Source organism: Tigriopus californicus, chromosome 12 (assembly GCF_007210705.1).
Source record: "Tigriopus californicus strain San Diego chromosome 12, Tcal_SD_v2.1, whole genome shotgun sequence".
In the NCBI taxonomy this organism is placed as follows: Eukaryota; Metazoa; Arthropoda; class Copepoda; order Harpacticoida; family Harpacticidae; genus Tigriopus; species Tigriopus californicus.
Window position 1 is genome coordinate 283,613 of NC_081451.1, and position 13,621 is coordinate 297,233.

At 40.4% G+C, this 13,621-nt stretch overlaps 1 protein-coding gene across 1 annotated transcript in view; it reads left to right on the forward strand.

Moving 5' to 3' along the window:
* Positions 1–604: 604 nt before the first annotated feature.
* Positions 605–13,621, forward strand: part of LOC131892280 (protocadherin alpha-4-like) — a gene marked incomplete in the record, with an annotated part of 19,975 nt that continues 6,958 nt past the window's right edge. The window contains 6 exon segments of the mRNA XM_059242084.1: positions 605–931; positions 3,897–4,027; positions 4,097–4,249; positions 4,324–4,524; positions 6,635–6,769; positions 11,620–11,713. Of these exon segments, the coding sequence (XP_059098067.1) occupies positions 712–931; positions 3,897–4,027; positions 4,097–4,249; positions 4,324–4,524; positions 6,635–6,769; positions 11,620–11,713 (934 nt within the window).

Sequence of the window (13,621 nt, forward strand, 5' to 3'; positions counted from 1 at the left end):
TTGGTGTATAATCAATTATACAGCACATAACTTCTGGTCCAATTCTTATTTACATGTCATAATTGTTCGGCTAAAACGCATCCATGAATCCGGATTATATCTGCTGATAACTAGCACGTGTGTTAAAATATGCAACCTATTCGATTTATCTCTCTGAACAGGCTTCGCATAGACGGGTTCACAAGTCTTTACTTCTTTTAAAAGCACCCATGAAAAAGACAAACATAATCTCGCAAAAATGTTTGAGCTACACTTATTGTCGAAGCTGACATCAAGCAATGAAGTGGCTTTTCGGAAAAGCAAAGCATTGATCTCCGACTTTTAAGTTTGCAATTATGAAAGAGTGGCATTTCAGCCGGAAAGATCTCTTTCATGAATGCCCCAATACGCCCAATACGAACCTATTTTTTTGACAACCCAAAAGTAGCCATGCGGATGGAACCTGGTTGGTTACCATAACTTTGCTACTCAGGTCCCAGATGATGTTTCAAAAAAGCTTCAAGTCGAGTCTGAAATTTGACGACTTTTCAGAGCTGTTATCTTATCAGGAGCCATTATGACAGAAGAGGTGGGTATGATTGTGCGTGTGTATCTAGGTATATAGATATCTGTCATCTACTGGCCAGGACGATTAGGACATAGTTTAACTTATCACCACTTAAGTGCTTGTTACAACTGACTCATGTCGCAACCGTAGACTTGGCCTTTACAATGGTGTTTCAAATAGTGCTGGCCTTTTTGTATTGGTCGTGCTGGCAGAGCCAATTGGCTCTGGCCCAAAATGATCCTTGGACGGATCCGTACTTGATTCTGACTCCGGAAGCTGAGGCAAAACTGGTGACGGTGTCTAGCGATTCCAACAATGTCAATTTAAGGATGCCTGAGGAGTTGGAACAGGATTTCATCCTTGGGAAATTGAGCGTTCAAGCAGGTAAATCATAGCTGGAGATGCCGCCGCTAGAGAGCTTTCATTTAAAAGCATGCAAGTGCTACTAAAATAATTCTTTTCACCTCGCACGCTCCTCTTCTGTAGTGATAAGGGGGGCACCTTTCACGAAAATGAATAACCCCAAAAAGTGGAAAGATATTGATTGGGATTGGCCTCCACAAGAGTCATTTTACATTATTCGGATTTATTGCCGTTGAGATGGGTATAAATCTGAGATCAAGAAAGGAAAGAAAGGCATATTGTCAAAATTCCTGATATTCTTCATTCCTGAGGCTGAACAAAAACATTTTCTCCTTGAAGGAGGGAAACTAAACCAGAAAATGAAGTGAGATGAAATATTAAAAAAAAAATCCATGAATTGCATATGAATATAACAGAAATTCTAGAAATCTCAAATAGTCACAACTGATGCAACATTCTTTATGAACGATATTTGTCCACTTATTACCGTCTTGAAATCAATCATACCATATCGAAAGCTTCAATTTATCAGAATTTGCCAACATTTTAATTTAATGCTTTTACGCAGAAAAATAATGGAATGGTTCACGATACAGATTGTAAACCTCAGGAGTAAAAAGAAAGAGTGTTTTAGCTCACCCGTTTGATAGTCCAGAAAGAAGTGAGCACATAATGCGAAGAAGTTAATTACAAACATTGCAAATGGATAATATAAAACTATATAACATAAAACGTGATCATAAAGCGTAAGCAACCATTTCAATTTTCCTATGTGGCGGTACTTCTCAGTTTAGCTTAAACCTACAGAATATAAAAAATGAAAATCTATTGAGTTTATAAAAAAGCTGAGTTTTCCCTGATTGAATCTCTCAATGCTCCTTCTCCCTCTTGAAACTTATTCGCAAACAATCGCTACCAAATTCCAATGTCAAAGGCATTAACATTATTTTCATTTTACATCAAACCAAACAAGCAAGGACTCAAGCAAAAGAGAAAACGATTTTTTCATGGAAATGTCTTGATCAAAAGGTTCAATTTCTTTTGCACTCAATCGTTGAAGTTGAAAGGTTCGATTGAGTGTTTCAATGCCAATCGACAATAGTGGAACAAGACCAAATCTTACAAAAGACGAAACAGCATTCAAAAGCTTTTTACACGTGTGCGAATCCTAAAGGCAAGACCAAATCCCAATTGGACCATTTCCAGTGATTGACCCCCATTACCACATTACTTGCCATTATTTGCAACGTCTGACAGCCCAAACAAATGAGGAAGAGGCATGGTAGATTGCTAAATAAACTACTCACGGCTTGTCAATAATTTTTCTTTCCAGACATTATGTAACCAGGATCACTTATCATACATAACCAATTTTGATATAATTGACGCAAAACAACCCAGACCCATTATTTTCAAGACGAGAAATCGGCCCAATCGGCTCTACATTTGGTAGAGGTTAATTCACATAGGGCCCTCTGAAGTGCAGATCGTAAAACATATTTCATAGCGAAGGAAGCCAATCTATTGTTACCAACTGCCTCCTGAGGCCGCCAAGATGTTTCTCCCTGATCACTAACTAAATGAATGACAAATGCTAGAGCAATTTAAAGCGCCACACATTGTCCCAATTCGTAAGGAAGGGAACCAAATTCTGCCAGTGTATTACAATCCAGTTGCACCGACGTCAAATGTTGGCAAACTTATGAAAAAGCTTTAAACANCCCAATTCGTAAGGAAGGGAACCAAATTCTGCCAGTGTATTACAATCCAGTTGCACCGACGTCAAATGTTGGCAAACTTATGAAAAAGCTTTAAAAAGTGTAGCTTGAAAAATATATTACTGACTATGGAAGGAATCTTGACAAACAACATGAGTTTCACTCTTTCACCAATAAAAGGAACATATTGCATTTCCCGGTTTTTTGCGGTCAAAGTGAATAAATCAGTATTAACTATAAGTTCAAAAATGTTTAATGCCCTTACTCGTAATGGTATTTTTCCTAAAATCAGGACTATTACCTCATCATTGCTATACTTTTGCAAAGTTAGCTCATTGAATAGGCAATTTTGTCCACAATGTGTCATGCGTAGATAAGTGAAGTGCAACAAATAAAGCAAATATTAGCAAAGGGACAAATACTCTGAAATGACCGAAAGGAGTTGCGCTTTAAATTAGAGTTTAGGAAGATTCATTTGGCCTTTAATTCACAAAAGGTCATGATACCAAAACAGTGTTAGAAGCTCTCAAACTTATAAAGCCACCCTTCCCCTAACAACCTTTACCAACATAATCCATGGAAAGGTGAAATATGGTGAAGCTTTCTGGAGCCCAAGGAAAGTGTCAAATCAGGAAACTAATCGTACTTAAATACATTTTTCTGAATAGGGCTTTTTACCACTTTTTCTTGAGGAGATATAATATGTGAAGCATTGCAAATTGAACAAGATTCCAATCCAAGGACATCGTCCATGAGACCAAGAGAGAGCTCAAATCGTATTGCTCATATTCTTCCTTATTTAGAGTAGTATAGTATGACTGGGGTCGAAAATAAATTCTGTCATGTGGGGGAAATCTTGTTTTCCATTTTTCAAAATGGCTCCAAACATTACGTAATTGGCTTCTAAAATTGCAATATATTACTTTATATTTCACATATATTGATATTTGGGCGCGCCTCAGTGATCCGTTCTTGGGCCTTGCTGATCTCAAACGTGATCTAGATCTTACCCTGCAAACGATACTCGACCAACCCTCCTTTCAGCGTTTCCTTGAAGCGGCAAGTTTAAATTCTTTGGCGTGACTTGTGCGAAAATACTTCCTAAGAATTGATTTAAAGCCGATAGGTGACTGTTAAGGAGAGAAAATTATACCCTGCAGTCTGGAACAACCTTTTGTATATAGTTAGTCATGTACAAATTACAGAGATGAAAAAATGTTATCAGAATTTGCTCTGAATAACATTCGTAAAAACTATTGACCTTTTAGATAACGGAGTGTCCCTAAAATGTCGGCAGATTGTCGACTCTATTTCGTCCGAGGTGCCGTCAATATTCACCATTGACGACGAAAGTCTGCAACTTCGCATTGCAAGGCAAATTGATTTCGAAGGCCTTGAGGTCAGTCCATGGGTTATTGTTAATCATCCAAGGTGAGAAGGTTTCAAATCAATTTCAATTTTATTGTAGGACGATTTCGAAAAGTTTTTGTGCGAGCTCACTCCCGACCCCTGCCAAACAGGTAACGGTTGTGGGCAAGATTTCATCATAGAAATAAAAAACATCAATGACAATGTGCCAAGATTAGAGACCACTGTGCCACCCACTATAGCTTTAGAGGAGGTGAGCACAATTGTTCCTTCTTGTTCCAACCCTACTTGAATCCACTCATTGTGCGGTGTTTCGGCTAATTTCAGAACAAAGAATTTCCAGACCCAATCTTGAACATAATTGGATCCGATTTGGATTTGCTTGGAGAACTCCAATGCCGATTCAGCACCGAGTCCAGCCCATTTCAGATCGTGAGTGGGACTAAATCAGGATCATGGAACGTCATACTGACCGAAACCATGGACTTTGAGCAACAACGATCTTACCAACTAGACATCCAACTCTTGGTAAGTGTCTTAAGAGAATCCAATGATAACGGGATGTTGATATGGTAACGAAATGGCTGAGATAATTCGTTCCGGGCTTGTTGATCAAGTTGGAAAAAAAATCTTACTTTTGTTCGCATAATAATTGGTTGCGATTTTAGTTAAGAAGCCGAACTGTTGTTATATTATCAGCTCCAGTCCAAAGCTGGGAATCAGCTATAATCTCCCTATCTCATCGTAGTCTGAAACTTGAACTCCATCCCATTCCACTTCAGACCATTGAATGACATTATCCATTTCGTCCGTGAGAACCACGCGAGGGTCTAAAATGACTTTTTGTACGATGCATCAAACGAAAATATGAATTAACATATGATTCCCTAAGTGAAAAGTGTAAGTGACGTCAGATTAGATGAAAAATGTAGCTCAATTTAAGGCGTCTAAACAGCAACTACAGAAAAGCATAATCGTCTTTCGTGGCAATGCCCAGGGTTATGTGTACTATGAGACAAAACATGCACTACTTGTTGGGAAGTAAGAGGTTTGTGCCTTGGTGGGGAACATCTATTAATCTTGAAATTTTATTCCAAGAGAAAGGTGAGCATATGCACAGTAAAAGACCATCAGCTGAGCACCGTAGAGTTAGGCACACTTGCAGGGGCAAGCGCAGGGGGCAAGGGCACTTGCATCTGGGGGACCATTGTAGCAGATCGTGCTGGGAGTCAATTTAGGGGGATAGATAAGAATCTTCTCACCTCTTCTCCTGTAAGGCTTGTAACTAACTCTCATCTAACCCAACCCCAACCTCAACTTTAAGTTGAACAAGCGTCAGCTCGACGAGCACTTGAGGGCTAGTCCTCTCAATAGCACCAACTCTCCCTCCTGCCCCTCACGGGGCGGGTGTTTTTTCGTTCGGTCATCGATCAACGACCACAGATCATATAACGTCATTTTATGGTCGGTGTCAACAACCACCTCAGAACTGGCACGGACAAGGGGAATCTGACTGTCCATAGACCACTGAAATAGACTACTGATATCACTGGACTGCGCTCCTTCTGTCGGCGTATACATCACATGGACAAATTCCCTGTTTTCGTACTGAAGAGGAAAGAGTCTCTATGACCCAACTTTATTTAATGGGAATTATATATTGTTTGCAATAATGTACTAAATCTGTACATTGAAGCCACTTAGACTTTCCAAAGGAGATCCAAACTTTGATCATCATTTCTATTTTGATTTGAAATCTTTCTGTAAGCAAAGAATGCTCAGTTTTAAATCAAAATATTTCGAGAAATATGGACTTATATACCAAGACAAAATCACCCATGATGCCATTAGTTTTTTTCCTCGAAAACTAGGTCAGTATGTTCAAAATCCACAAACTTGAGCCAAGATTTTGCTTGATTTTCAAGTGACTTCCGTTTATTAATGACTATAAGTTTAATGTTGTAATGTTTTTTAATGTTTTAATGTGTCTTTTTGCTTTAAATCAGGCTTTTATATTCGCCTTTGAGATTTTTTCTGTGTAAATAAATTATTTGGTGCTTTCAAAAAACATTTTAATTGATCATTTTGCCCTCCAAAACATTTTTTTTCCGAGTCCCAAAGATAAGAAATTTATAATTCTAATCATGAAACTGCAATTCAACTGATTGGAAGCGATTTGGAGATTGCACAGAAACAACTGTTTGAATACCATCATTTCAACCAAGACTGGGAATCAAGTTCAAAAACAAAAATATATGCCAAGACCTTGAATTTCAGTTGCATTTTTGTACATCTTTTTATTTGCATTCTGTTTTTCTATTAAATTGTGCATATTGGCGTAGTGAATGAAATCTTCGGTAGCCCTTTGTATTCGACTAACTTGGGACCAATGCAAAGATAGTGAGAATCATAAGCCCTTCAGACATTACTATCGAGATTCTCATGTCACTAGTGGTTGATAAACTCGCAAGAAAGGTCTTTGCAGTGGATTTTGCTGGGAGCAACAAGGGTTGTTTAGAAACGATGAATGCTATCAATAGCAGTCTGTATTAGTTACAGATTAGATTGAAACAAATATCTATTTTCTTTGGAATCTCTTAATTTCTTGTGCAAGTTCTCATCATTTAAATTGACACAGGATGCCAAGGATGAAGCCGGTGTGCAGAACAATGAGACACGTTCTGTATACGTCCGTGTTGAGGACAAGGAGGATACGCCCCCTACCTGGATTCGTTTCCCATCTCTGGTCAGCATTAACGAGGACTCCAAAGAGGTAACAGAACAATAGAAAAGAGTGTCTGAAGTATTTTGTTTATTTCCCTAAAGAGGGTGCTGTTACGGTTCAATACTAGTCATGTGCTTTGAACCGGAATGCCAGCTTTTTAGCTCCAAGGCCCTCGGCTAGGGCTCCCATCACGAGCAAAAGAGAGGATATAAGCGCAATCAAAACCACTTAAATGAGTGCCGAAATGTGACCCTGCCTTTCCCGGTCTCGGAACTAGGGCTACTTTAAAACTTGTTCCTGATCTTGGGTCGTCATTTTTCTGCCTTTTTTTGTTTGAGAGAGAACCTCTACCAGAGGTTCTTCTGCTAAATAGCTGATTTTCTAAAGATGTGTTCCAAAGAACAAAAGGAAATGAAAACTGTGTTTTTTCCTCTTTTAGCACTACCGTACCCTTAATCATGAATGTAATTGTTTCGAAGAAAAAGATTAAGCCTTTGGCGCACTTTTCATTCAAAAAAATATTTATTACTTGCCTGAAAAATATATGAGCACCAATTACTATCTATGATATGAATTACTATCTATTTTTCCTCAACTACTTGTCGAAATTTCGAACATAGCAATTGAAAGTGAACATACAAACCCTACAACCTATTCCCCCGAATCTATCTTCGATCTACTGACGTGCATCGTAGAGACCACGGATTTCTTCTGATCGCGAAGATGCCCCCCAAGCCAATCTGCCCCAAATGCAGCTCCGGCGTTTCAATCGCCAAGACCGGTATCTTTCTCACGTGCTCAGCATGTAAAAGAACCTTCACCCTCGATGCGCAGACTTCGAAGATTATTACAACGGATCTGGGACGTCGAGTGGCTGAACTGCAAGAAAAGCTTGAAACTTTGAGTAAAAAGATAGATCAACCGAGCCCCGGGACACCTCCAACCTTCCAACAATGGCACCAAAGGATCTGGAGAGCTGAGTGAGGCGATCGAGGAGCTACAAAGGAGGAAAGACGAAAGCATAATTTTGTCATTAAGGGCGCAGCAGACAGGGAGATGACGATGAGGCAGTCGTGAGGAAGGTTCTTGACAACGCAGGGATGGACGCCAGCCACGTGGACTCGTCGTGAGGGTTGGCAAGAAGTCCGAGCGACCAAGGCCAATCATCGTCAAACTAAAGCTGGGAATAGATCCCGCAAGCATCATCAAAGCGTGGTCAAAGACAAAGCGGAATGACAAGCTGAAAGGGGTCGTTAAGAACCTAAAGGTGACAAACGACATCACAAAAAGCAGAGAGATCGCTTGACCACCTGACACGACGAGGCTCGAGCCCTCAACGACGACAACGACGACTCACCAAGATATTCATTGTCACTGATCCACTTGGTTTGCCGAGGATTCGAAAGGTGGCCGCAGACAATGACAGGATACTAATGGACGGCGACCACCCACACCAACAACCAACCAATCTTTCACAAACCGGCGACAACCTCTCTCGAACTTTTTTTTAAACACGTGTGCAGGCCTCTCAACAAACAAGATGAACTGCGCCAACTCATCGACATCTTCGACCGGATCTTCTTTTTCTCTCCGAGTGCGATTTTCTGACCCTGGAGAAGCCAACATGCCATTCTTCATTGGACGGCGAACCATTTTCCCGTTCCACAGAACACGAACTGGCAAAGTGAGAACTCTCCTTCTGGCTCGCCAGGACCTGGACGGCTTCGTAAGAACAGACCTGATGACAAACGAAATCCCAAGTATCTGGGTCGATGTTAACGGCAATGATCAAGCAAAGGTGACACTGGCAGGATTTTACCGAGAGTGGAAAGCAGCACGACCAACGACAAGACTGGACCATTATCAACAACCAGATACACCTTGCGAGTAAGAGCAGCAAGACTTTAATCTTGGGTGGCGATTGTAATTTAGATCTTAACCGTAGCGACGACCCCACATACAACCCGTTAATGAGGCAATTTTTGCGCGATTTGGAGGCTATTTCTCTAACCTTAAATTTGAACAGGACATCCTTCTCCAATACCTATTGCCGAGTGGTGGAGGGTATCAACAGGCAATCCGGTCTGGACCAGGTTATGTATTCAAACACTATCAAGCACGCAGACGCATAATTAATCCCGATCTCATTCAGCGACCATGATGCTGTTTGCTTCTCATGCACTCTGGGAACCAAAGAACAAATACTAAGGTAGCCCAACACTTCATGAAACGGAAATTTACTGATTACTCATCAGTGAAGATCAATGAGCACCTCCAAGCTATACATGGCATTATTTACATTTTGATACCGATTTGGATTTTATAGCAAGCTTTATTCAGACACAAATCTCACAAGCTTTGGACCAATTTGCTCCTCTTCGACAAGTAAAACTTCCAAGAATTATTGTTCGGCTCTGCGACCGAGACTATTACAGCAATGAAGCGACGTGATGCGGCTTATCAGTTCTGGAAAACATGTCTAACTCAATCGGAAAAGACTATCCTTCACCACAATTACAAACGCATAAGGAATGACGCCACCCTAATGGTTCGTAATGACAAGAGAGCTTATTATGCAAACAAATATCTACAGATCGAAAAGCATTTGGAAGGTTCTTGAAGAAGTGAAAGCAAACGGAAAAAAGTCCGACCTTGCTGAAAGAACGCTTGTCTTAGAGAATGCAACAAGAATTGAAGACAATCAAGAGAAAGCCGAGCTTTTGGGCTTTTCTTTAACAACAAAATTGAACGCATCAAGGAACAAATTGAAGTTCGAGAGGATGTGGACCAACCACAGGGATGGCTGACGGACGGGATGGGACTTGCCCGTTCTTTTTTCGGCCGGTGAAGTGCGGGAAGTGAAAGGCATGATTGAGAGTCTGGATCCCAACTCTAGTATGGGTTAGACGAAATATCGATAAAGACATCCAACAAGCTGTGGAGGTTTTAGTTCGGCCGATCACAACTCTGATCAACAAATCGTTGACTCTGTCTACCTTCCCAAGAGCTTAAAAGTGAGTCGTGTAACTCCTGTTCTAAGATTCCAAACTCGAACAAGATTTCGAACTTCCGTCTTGTGTCAGTTCTACCAGTATTGTCAGGCTGATTGAAAAAGCAGCCAATAACAGTTTGATGGTTTTGCGGAGGAAAGAGAGCTTTTACCCCGAGTCTCAACATGGCTTTCGAAGGGACAGGACACTTTCAGCGCCCTACACAATATCTACGACAGACTCAATGCTTCTCACAAGAGGGTAAGACAGCTTGTGTAACATTTGACTTAAGTGCTGCTTTTGATTGCCTAGAGTTTGGTGTGCTCCTGAGAAAGCTAGCCAAACTAAACTTCGGAGAGAATTAGATCAAGTGGCTTCGGCACCGTCATTACCGTGTCGGATAGGCTCCGAGATCTCCGAGCTTCGAATTAAGATATGGTGTCCCCAAGAGCAACGATTCTCAACTACTCTTTTCATTCTCTACACTTCGGATTTACCGCAACACTCCTCTGTCGGAGGACTTGGCCTCTCATCCTATTGCGATGATTTGACTCTCTGTATGAAAGCTCAGGACGAAACGCAACTAAAATCAAGGATAGAGGCTTATAGCAAGCTCGTTTTGGACTACATAGCAATCATTCGAATGAAATCCAACGCTGGAAAGACAGGTCTTTTGGTGATCCGAAGAGGAAAATCAAACGGTCCAATGTGCGTAGAACTCGGTGGTGCTCAGGTGGGAGAGCAAGAAGCTCTCAAAATCCTAGGATTGACGTTCCAATCCAATCCCACTTTCGACAAACATATTGCTTATCTCACGAAGGAAGTGTATCGTACATTGGGTATTCTAAAAATTCTACATAACGAGGTTCCGAGAAGCTCCATGACGGACGTGGTCCATGGTCTGGTCTATGGGAAAATCCGTTACTGCTCGGCAATCTATCTACATGTGCGTTTCACCGAACATGACCACTCAACACTCTCAAAATCGACTCCAGATTGCTCTTAATGATGTAATGCGCTTCTTATACAGGAAAAACAAGAACAACCATATTAGAATCGAGCAACTCTTCCTCGACAATGGCTTCCATTCATTGAACCAAATAGCAATTCAGAGCTCTCTGGTGGAAGTTTGGAAGATTTTCAATGATCGAACGAAAGGAACAGATAAGTTTTTCTGCCTGTGGTTGGTCCCCCATAGCCACTCGAAGTACAGTCCGACGTGACTTCGGCTCTCTACGCGGGCAATCATTTTTCTACTAATGCTGTCAGACTGTATAATGCTCTCCCCGTTGAATCTCGAACTGATAAAAAGATTAGCTCTTTCAAATCCGCATCAATCAGTCGCTGCCACAGTTATCCCCTGTGATATGTTGTTTCCATTTTCATGCACTAGTTTCATACACCTGATATGTGTACCATGTACCAAAGATGACCTCACTTAAAAAGTACTTGTACTTATAAATACATTCAATCAATACGTGTTAAATGAACGGAATTGATTATCTGAGTGAGATTGACTTTGTCGTTAAGCGTTGCAATAGTATGAGCCATATAAGCCGACTAGTCGATTTAACGACTTGACCTTAAAACGCAGATACTTAGCAAATGGATTAGTAAATGATATTTTTTTGAATGAAACTTGTGCCAAGAATTTATTTTGTTCAATCATAGAGATTACATTCATGACGGTAGTGCTAAAAGGGGGGAAAAAGCACATGTAGCGGCTCAGGTAGTCCAGTCGCCTAGAAGCGGCGGAACTGCCAGTGGCACTTTTATCTAGCCACGGTAAATAAAAATGAATCGCCCACCTTTCAAGATCATTTCTCATTAGATGAGCATTTTAGAGTGAAATAACCATCGCGCAACTTAAGAAGACAACACTAAATATACCAGGATTTGTCATTCTAGGGAGAGGAACTGTTTGAAGTTTTTGCTGTGGATGGAGATTCCTTGGAAGCAGTCATTCAGTATGAAATTTATTCCATTACCAATGAAGGACTTGGTAAGCATCAATCAGCTTGAATTTTAAGTTGATCCAACTCACTTCATCAGGATTTGACATTAGGGAGGGTTCTGTTGCTTCTTTTTTGAACCCTTTTGCTGATTCTTGTCTCAAAGGTGTCCATAGTGGAAAGCTTTAATTCATTGGTTCTTTTTAATGACAAATTAAAGTGAGGGACAAAGTTAGCTTTAAATGGATCCTTTGAAGAAATAAGAGGGAGAAAATGACGAAGGCTTTTGAGGTGTATATTTCCTACCAAAACTGGCAGGTGGGAGCCCCTCTGGCCTGAATGTCAACAGAGCCAAGACCAATCTCCTGATTGATCTGTGAGAGCCAACCTCTACACCTTTATTGTTGGCATAACTTTTTTATACTAATATGATCAAGTTATCCAATCGAACCATTGTCAGCACGAGAAGAGTATTTTTAGATTTTGCCAGCCAAAAAAGTAACAGCACATTTGATGACATGGGTTGAGACACATCCATGAAAAACCTAGGTTAAGTCTGTCATTACATTCACTGAACCACCTTTCGTACTATACCAGTAGCACTAAGAAAAGGAAGCGCCCCTTTTTTTATGATCACAAAAACTTTTCCGCCAATTTGATACAAAGCTGCTACTGCTCCAAATTTTAAATTTCATCTTTGAACGTAATCACATACAAAGTACCTTATTACTAGGTAATTAGGGTTCAGTGGCCTTACGTCACAAAATGTAAGCTAAATCACGGACTTCTACCTAGAGATATAGACTGCAAACGGAAGCAAAAATATCCTATCTCCTAAACCGCTCATCTTATTCCAAATAAATACTTCATACAACCCCAAGATCTTGATGAATATATGAACTCAGCCAAGTTTGAGTCTAAACCTATGCTTAGGACATTCAGGAGACATGTTCAAAGTTATGTAGTAAACACTACTTAAAATTTGAATTTTTGGCCTGCTCTTGGTCAGCTACATAAGCTTTTGACAACATAACTTTGAAACGATCTACTTTGCATGTAAAGGATATAAAATTGACCGACCGTTAATTGAAGCGATCTACGTTTACATTAATTCGAAAAGTGGCTCAGAGTGGCTATGACCAAGAGCATACCGATTTGCCGGGAAGCTCGTTCGCTCGCAGTCCATATTTCTAGAAGTCCGTGGCTAAACGTAAACAAAGTCTGTCCGTCATTGGTTGTAAGTGCGGCCAAGCAAAGTCAAAGGAGTAAGCAATCCCTGTCAAAGTAAAAGTAACAGAGGCGGGAAATTCAAGCTGAACGGAAATCCTCATTTTCAAGGTCAAAGTTTAAGATGTTCCAGGCAATAATTTTGTCCAAAAATGTTACCACGTCATGACATTTTGGCGGCAGATTCAGAATGAATTGCAATTATTTATTTATATTTTTGATTTGGTTTTTCACGGGCTTTTCTAACCGCTACAGGGAATGTAATCCCCAGTACTATTAAAATGAAAGGTTATAATTCGTCTATTTATTACCTTTCAATTTGTATATGATATTTGGTCTACCAACGAATTTGAGTTGACAGACCGAGCTAGTCCTTGAATGTAGGGTTGATCTGGTATGCTATCTAAAAATTTGTCCAAGTCTGACTTGAAAGATGCAACCAGATCAACAAGGAAAGCCTACGTATTCTTACGAATATTAGAGGGAAGCAATTAAACAATGAACGAGCCCGAGAATGAAGAGAAGTGGACTTCATTGTTCGAACTAGCCTGGATTCTCGAGGCCTTGAAGGTGCTCTCAAAACGCACATTAAGTCTCTATGGTCACTAGAGTTGACCCTAAATCCTGGTTGGGACAAAGCTCATGGATGCTTTTGAAAACGTACAATATCAGATACCTTTCGTACCTTCTCTGAACACTGTACAGTCCCAACTTTTTTAGTCTCTCCCAAT